Source organism: Populus alba, chromosome 14 (genome assembly GCF_005239225.2).
Source record: "Populus alba chromosome 14, ASM523922v2, whole genome shotgun sequence".
Taxonomy (NCBI): domain Eukaryota; kingdom Viridiplantae; phylum Streptophyta; class Magnoliopsida; order Malpighiales; family Salicaceae; genus Populus; species Populus alba.
Window position 1 is genome coordinate 4,052,860 of NC_133297.1, and position 8,713 is coordinate 4,061,572.

Genomic DNA, 8,713 nt, shown 5'->3' on the forward strand with positions numbered 1-8,713 from the left:
TTTTCAGTTCAAATTGATATCCAGTCCATATCATATCTCTAATAGGATTGAATGAGTTTAATAATCATCCTAAAAAAAAATTAATTGTCAGAGCATTTATAACTTTTCAAATCCAGGATATTAGACTAGAAACATTTTATTTAAAAAAAACCACAAGATTTAATTTTTAATCAATTAAATATTAAAAAGCTGAAATTAAAAAAAAAATTAATTATACAAAAAAAAAAACAAAAACAATTGAAAGAACGAATATCAAAATTAAAATAAAATAAAATAATTAGTTTTAATTGAAGGGTGCAAATAAAAAGAAAAATAAATTTAACAAGAAGATAAAAAAATAAGTAATCAAAATAATGATGATCAAAATTAAGATAAAAAAATAAAAACATTTTTTTTATTGAAAGGTGAAATTGAAAAGAAAAATCAATGTAATAAAAGAATTACAAAATAATAATAAAAAAAAGGACCAAATTTTTTTTAAAAATAACATATCACAAACTTGGATTGAATGATCAAATTGAAAACAAATCAAAATTTTACAAAAAAATAAAAATAAAAAAAATAAAAAATAAAAAAAAATAAAGATGAAATTTAATATTTCAAAAAATCAAATGATAGTTCTGAAACTTTACATGGCCAAACAAGATTTTCAAGATGAGAAGAGAGGCAAGTGGGAGAAGGACAAAAAAGTCACCGGTGCTTTTGCCACCACCCCGTCACACATTGTCACAAAAAAAAAAAAAAAAAAAAAAGATGTTGTGGCGCTTTTAATGATTTAGTAGAAGTTGGTGTTGTGTTGCTTGGAGGCATGACATGCACCATCGAAAGGCACTTATACCTCACGAATGAGATTGTATGTGCAAATTATTTTTTTAATATTATTTATATTTATTAAAATATCAAGGCAATCTTTAGTTAGCTTAATAATAATAAAAAACAAATGTGAAAATACAAGATGCTCGTAGATGTTAGTTTCTAATTTTATAATTATATATATATATATTAATTGTTTTACTGTATTTTTAAAATATAAAAAATATTTATCTTTAAATAATTTGGCAATAACGAATGAATTTTGTTAAATAACTATATTGCATCTCATAACCAGTTGACTGTATTTTTTTATAATAAAAATAACAAAACTGTTATTACACTATTTTAGTTATCGGTGCTATTGAGCATGGGTGAACCGTGTTTTTTTCAAAGGGATTTTTACCTTTTGTTAATATTTTTATATGTTTTCCTACAAGTGTTTGAATGATCGGTTGATTTTACCTCCGCGTTGCATATTTTGAGTTTTGAAATAAACCTTCTTTGCTATTAACGATAAATTTATCAGCCACTACATGGTAGTGGGCTTTCACGTGGTGGACCCGTAATATATACCGTGATATTTTCTGCAAGTCTTTCGTCGTCTTTTTTTTAAAAAATATTCTCGAAGTGTTTTGTTTACGATCCAAAGCGGATTTTTGAAATGATTGTAAGAAGATATTTTTTAAAACATTATTTTAAAATTTTCTATTAAAATAATATATTTTTTTTATTTTTTAAAATTTATTTTTTATAATAACTTGAAAACATAAAAAATATTAATTTTAAAAAAATAAAAATTTAATTTTTTTAAAATACTTTTAAAACATATTCAATAATTGATATTGATATAAACGAATGAGTTCTCGGAGCAACAAATACCACCAAAGCAGCACAAGTCTTGCTGCTGTTCTCAGCTTTGCGACCAAACAGACTTGAACCCTTGATTTGAAGCTGGTTCATGTGTTCGCACAAACGAACAAGCTACATATTGTCGAGTCCAGCTGTGTGTTATTCACCGTTGCAAACTTGAATTGTTCTGTTTATTTTCCTGCTCCTGATGATCAGCGTTTAGCCATGGATTATATATTTTTAGTCTGCCACTATTTGTTTCTCTACTTCTCTTGATTCTTACTTCTGTTTCTTCCCTGATTTAAAATATTTTGCAGGAATGAAGACGAGAAAAAAAGAGAGAGGTAGAAGATGCTGGAGGCATTGTTAGCAACGAAAAAGGAATTCCGCGATTTCAGAATTTGCAACTGGCTAGCAGCTTATGCGATCTATCAACTCGAGCATTCTACAGATGAAACTGCATGATTTGAGTGAATCTACCACATCAGAACTGGGATGACAAGGTGCGAGAAAGAGACTAACATTTCCAGCTGGCCAGGTACTGTCATATGATTGACTCGGCAAAATCAAGTAGCCGAACCAGGCCCAAGAAAGAAGAGGAGGAGGAGAAAGAGAAAGAAAGAGAGCCCAACATGAGACCCAGCCCAACTGGAGAGGAGGAAGAGGAAAAGGAAAAAAAGATTCTTTTCCAATGCAGGGCCATACTAGCCAGTATATCATGCCGTTATGTTCAGATCATTTCCCCCCTCTGTTGATAAATATACTGTCCCTCTCTCTTTCACTCTTCCCGTCTCATACAATATTTCATCAAGTAGTAAGCTTTCTCTCACTAAATTGTTGTGCTTTCAGCTTGGAGTTTTCAGTACAATTGTCCTAGATTCAGTTGTTTTGTTCTCTGCAGATACTAGCCAATTCAATGGAAACTCCATCTGAACTTGTCGGAGGTCAGTGCAATACTGTACATGTCTATGATAAACAAGTGTTTAGTTGGCTAGATCTCTGATTTATATGTTCATCACTTCTCACGTATTTTCCCCGAGCTAGCTAGACTTAGCTAGCCTGATTTTGTACTGATGTTGGTGTTGTTTGGTTTGCACGAAATTTACATGAGTGCGTGCATGTGCATCAATTAGATTTGAACATAACTAGAAGGAGATTTGTTTTTAAGGGTTTTTTTTATTAAAAAAAAGAATATATATACGTACACACACACTTTATTTACCAAGTTGGATAGAATCATCTAATTAAACATGAAACCAAGTAACTACATAAATATAATTACCGATGGTAATTGGTACTTGTATATTGAATTTCTTGATATTCATATCTTATTAATTATTTATTAAATAAAAAATTTAGGTAATTATAAACTATATCTATCAGATTTGGAGTATTCAATGAGTATCAATTATCTAATATTATTTATTAATCAATAAAAAATAAAATAGCTAATATATATATTTGAAGTATGTATTTATATATATTAAATGGTAAAATGATAAATATTATTCACATATGTGTTTTATTTCAATATCAAGGTATGTATATGTTATATTGTATTAAAAAAATCTAAATATTTTACAAATATATTTATATGATAGAAATATATATTTTGGGTTAGGTTTATATGGATTTTTTTTTCTTGTCAGTATATATATTCACTCGAGTGCCCTAGCTAGTACTATAGTTATTTCGAGCTCTGTTCTCTTAAATTCCAAACACGTGATCACAGGTGATCAGAATGATCAAGCTGTTCAACCATTAGCTGCTGATCAGAATAATCAATCTATCCAACCATCAGCTACTGAAATTAAGAAAGCAAATAAACGGGCACGTGACAAGAAATATCGTCATGGAAAGAAGGTGTGAATGAGCAGTATGATCCCCTCCATATTTATTTTTTCTTTGTAAACTCCATAGATAGTTAATTTATCATTTTCTCTTCTATATATATATATATATATATATATATATATATATATATATATATATATATATATATATATATATATATATATATATATATATATATATATATACGTGCAGCAAAAGATGGAGAACATTCAGAGACAGTTCGAAGAGCTGAAAGCAGATTATGCGGAGTTGGTGAAAAGAGAATCCTCCTCCCAGGTAATACTGAATCATTTGAATAACGACTTGGAGCAAGCTACAGCAGATAAAAGGCTACAGGGGCAAATAGCTGAACAACAAAATCTTATGATCAACATACTTCTGCAACTTGTAAGGCTGCGGTTTCTCTTCCCACACACACACACACATATAGATATCATTTTGCACGCACTAATAGTTACGTGTGGCTTCTTTAACATCCGTATGAATACATAAAAAGAGAGTGAAATATTTGTATGGATAGAGAGTGAAAGGACTACGTCCAGTCTTCTCTCGAAGATGGATGATAGTTTGTGTGTGTGGAGACCGGAGAGATCATAATACTCATATTCATATTGTCTTTGCCATTAATTAATAGCCCCGAATTAATAGTTCTATATGTATAGGTATAGATTTTGGATTTTGAAACCAACCACTTGTGTACGTAGTTTTTTAAAAGACATCGCATAAGAATAAACTATTATATGATTATAAAGTACTCACAGAGGGGCTTGATTGCAAAACAATACATTAAATGACTAATTCTATTTTTCTTAAAAATACGAGTAAGAATTACAAACAAAGACTATCTGTGATACAAATACAGGGACTGAAATAATTATGATTTTCAAACCTTATAGGGACTAAAACAAAGATTTATGAAAGGCCCGTACATTACTAATCAAATTTGTAAGGATGTAAGATCAATATGCACAAAATTCCTTTAAAAATAAACAAGAGAGCGCCACATTTTTTATTTTCGATGTCAAGAGCATAAATATATTGCTGCACACATTTTGATCCTCTGCTAATAATGTAAAAACACTTTTAACAAGATATTAATTTATTTTTCTTTTTTCTTTATATATAAATCACTATCTGTAACTATACACAAAAAAATTATAATTACAGCTCTCAATTGAAATGACTGAATTTGGCACTGGAGCGACAAGGCTATCCGTGCATCACCCACCAGTTTATCAGTTTGGAACAACAATGGAGTCAAAAGGCCCGGTCATTGAACAGTCATCGGGATTGCCTCAGTCATATCTCCCTCAAGGATGGGCACATGTATGTCTCTATTTTTCTTTATAATTACCTGCATCCCATTAATTTTTCATGAAGAAATAATTACTGATCATTTTTTTGTTTTAAAAAATATAAAAAAGCAAACAATTGAATTGTCAAAATTTTTAAACGAGGCGATTTTCAAAAATTGTAATGCCGATTGTTGGTTTTGCTTTTTTTTCAACAAGAATAACATTTTTTTTATTAATGTTTTCAAGAATCTGAAAATTAAAACAAAAAACAAAAACTTAAATAATATCAAACAATCTCTTAATTTTTATTTTTTGTTGCTTAGAATGTGTACTAACATTGTTTTTTTTTTAATTATTCACAGGAAAACAATGTTGAGTAGCCTGCTTTAACCTATGATGATGATCTGTTCGTTAGTCTCAATCACTTGTTCACCAATTATCCGCCTAGAACAGCAATGGCGCCGGGTAGCTCGCCGATGCAGGGGTCACTTGCCCCTCAAGGGCAGGCACGTGCATGTCTCCATTTTTTTTTATATAATTACCTGCATCCCATTTCTATTTTTCATGACAAAATAATTACTGATTCCCTCCTTGCTATGTTTTTGTTTTTGTTTTCTTTTAAAAAATATATAAAAAAACAAATAATTGAATTGTCAAGTTCTTAAAACGAGGTGATTTTCAAAAAACAAAATAACACTTGTTGGTTTTGTTTTTTTTAACAAAAAATTAAGAACATCAAATTTTGATATGTGTTTTCAAAAACCTGAAAATTAAAACAAGAGACAGAAACTTAAATGATATCAAATGATCTCTTAATTTTTATTTTTTGTTGTTTAGAATGTGCATTGACAAATTTTTTTACTAGACACAGGGGAACAATAGTGAGCAGCCCGCCTCGGCTAATGATGATCAGTTCCCTGATGTTCACTAAATATTATACTAATGATGAATAAACGGCAGCTTACAAGCTTTTAATGTCGGCATGTACTGAAAGTACTGTTTTTATTTTTCAGAGTCTGATACTATATCTATGAGTGTTTTATGAAGATTTTCGATAATATATATTGGTGGCAGCTGGTTGGGTAATTGCTTTTATTATTATTATTATTATTATTAGAGCATGAATTGTCAATTTCTCTCTTGGATGGAAGGGACCTTTGTTGATTCAATTTCTAACCAGGAATGTAGAATTTATGTTTTTTTATTTTATTAATGTGGGTGTTTGCGCCAACTTGTATGTATCCCGGCTAATCTCATCGACTTTAAAGTTAATAATTATGTAAGCCTTCAATGACCCTAATATTTGTGAAACTTGAATTAGTGACCTCTAGAGAGCAAACCTAAGACCTGATTAATTGAGTTACACCTCTTATATTTGTAGAATTTACGTTGTTGTTTTTTAGTTACATGTGTGTCGTGGTATAAGATTTTTTTTAAAATAATATTTTTTATTTAAAAATATATTAAAATAATAATTATTTTATTTTTAACATCACTATATCAAAATCATTGAAAAATATTTAAAAAATTAATTTAATATTTTTTTATAAAAAAATACCTAAAAACATAAAGCTACATTACTCTAAAATGGGGCTAAGTACATGGTTATTATTGAGGTTGTTTTTGTTTTTAGGTGTTTTTTCTTTTAAAAAAAAATAAATTGATATTTATTTAGTGTTTTATTTTTATTTTAATGTGATGATATTAAAAATAAAATAAAAAAATTTTTAATTTATTTTTTCAATGAAAAACACTTTGCAACACAATGACAAATACATAGTTTGAGAGAAATTTAATCTTGATGTCCAAGAATCAATAAAAATGTATTTTTTAAATAAAAAATGCTATCTATATATGTAATTTAATATAATTTTTCAAAATAGTTTTTTTCCTGGTGTGTGAATAATTTGATTTTGATTTTTTCTTATCGAATCCGACATTAACATTTATTAAAATCCGGTTGCAAAACCGTAGTGCAAGCACCGCGACAACTCCCTTGATAAAATATGATATCCAGGCAAAGAGGAATGTCGTGATAAAATTCAAGCATAAGACTTAGGCCCCGTTTGTTTGCAGGAAAGTGGTTTCCTTTTGGAAAGTGAATTCCGGGGAAAGTGAATTCCTGGAAAGTGAATTCCGGGAAAGTATTTTCCGATGTTTGGTAGTGTTATGGAAAATGAACTGGAAAATACTTTCCAGTGTTTGGTTGTGTTATGGAAAATGAACTGGAAAATAATTTATTAATGAATTAAATTTTTTTTCAAGTTTATCTAATATATATAAAATATTTAATCACTTACAATTGTCATAACCCAATTTTTGACCTTTTTTTATTTTTATTATTAAAAAAAAAAGATGATGAAAAATAAAAATAAAATAAATGAAGGATGAATTAAAATTTGGGTTAAGGGCAACATGATTGGAAGTTTAAAGATTTAATTAAGTTCTTGACTAGTTTAATTAATTAAATCAAGGGTTTAATTGGAGAATTGATTTAATTAAAATTTAGATTATTTTAATTAATAAAATCAAGAATTTAATTGAAGAATTAATGAGTTTGAGGAATTAATTAAACTTTGATTTAATCAAAAACCCAGGACTTAAATAAAATAAATCGAGAGAACCGGCTTCGTCTTCAAGCAGCAAACCACAAATAATCCCCCCTTTGCATTTTAATTCACTGCTACAGTAGCAAGTGAATTATATCACTTGCTACTGTAGCAAGTGAATTATAATTCGTCTTCAAGCAGCAGACCACAAGTAATCTCTCTTTGCATTTTAATTCACTGCTACAGTAGCAAGTGAATTATATCACTTGCTACTGTAGCAAGTGAATTAATTCATTGGGCAGGCGTGCGCTACGCACGCCAAAAGAAAAGTGTTTTCCTTTCTTTAAAAGCGGAAAACACTTTCCTTCGAAACGTTATTAATTTTAGGTTGACTGGAATTCATTTTTCTTTGACCATTTTTCCTTTTTGTTGCCAAACATAGAAAAAGCAGGAAAGTGAATTCCAGGAATTCACTTTCCTGCAATCAAACACGGCCTTAACTCTGGGAAGCTTGCTTTGCCAGGATGCGAGTTGATCATAAATTGAGAAACACTAATGTGACCATTGCACTACAGTGAATCAAATGCAATTGCATTTATCTCGCAAAGCATGTTCCTTTGAATCTCACTTAGCAGATCCAAGCAACTAGACTTATAATAGTATATTTAACCAACCTTGAAATTCAATTCAGCTTAAAGTTATATTTGATTAACTTGGTCCGAGTTTAATAAAATAAAATATCTGAATCATCTGGTCAATTTACATATCATCAAGGTAATTATTTTTTTATTAAAATAATATTGTTGCATCATTTAAAAAATTTATATGATATTGACTTGATTAAGTCTAAACATGATTTAGACAATTCAATCAGGTCACTAGCTAAAACTTTAAACCAATTAAATTTAATTATACAAATTTATTTTTTTTGTTTAAATTAAAATCCAATCCATATCATATATCTTAAATAAGTTTGAATAAGTTTAATAACCATTCTAAAAACTTTTACCAGAACATCTATAACATGCCATGAATGATAAAAAGAATTCCCCTAGAATCAATAAAAGAACTACAATGATCTCAACCCACTAGAACATAGCTAATCCCTCCACTCTTAGTTTGCTGACCTTTTGCTCATCAACATTGTACTTAAATACCTTTGCAAAGGAGTCTGCCATTTAACGATCCGCTGGTAAATTTTCACAGAATGATCATTAGAAGGACTTGATGGAATAGTATTTCAAATAATCGGGACCGGATAATAAAATTTATAAGCTTGAGATTCAATTGGAATGAATAAATAAAAACTAGGAGCTAAATTGAAGTTTAACGTTTTCATAGGAGAACCATCGC

General features: G+C 29.1%; 1 protein-coding gene across 4 annotated transcripts in view; it reads left to right on the forward strand.

Moving 5' to 3' along the window:
* Positions 1-5,952, forward strand: part of LOC118062582 (uncharacterized) — a 30,315-nt gene extending 24,363 nt beyond the window's left edge. Inside the window, exons 1-8 of one of the 4 annotated variants that reach the window (XR_012167839.1) lie at positions 1,667-1,816; positions 1,980-2,476; positions 2,564-2,606; positions 3,395-3,525; positions 3,709-3,903; positions 4,684-4,842; positions 5,174-5,317; positions 5,683-5,943. Coding sequence is in view for 1 of the 4 variants with exons in the window: in XM_073404335.1 (XP_073260436.1) it covers positions 5,683-5,693 (11 nt within the window). In the remaining 3 variants the exon portion in view is untranslated. Of the gene's footprint in view, positions 1-1,666; positions 2,477-2,563; positions 2,607-3,394; positions 3,526-3,708; positions 3,904-4,683; positions 4,843-5,173; positions 5,318-5,682 lie in introns of those variants that run through there. The other 3 variants (XR_012167840.1, XR_012167841.1, XM_073404335.1) reach the window with 3 other exon arrangements.
* Positions 5,953-8,713: the final 2,761 nt, after the last annotated feature.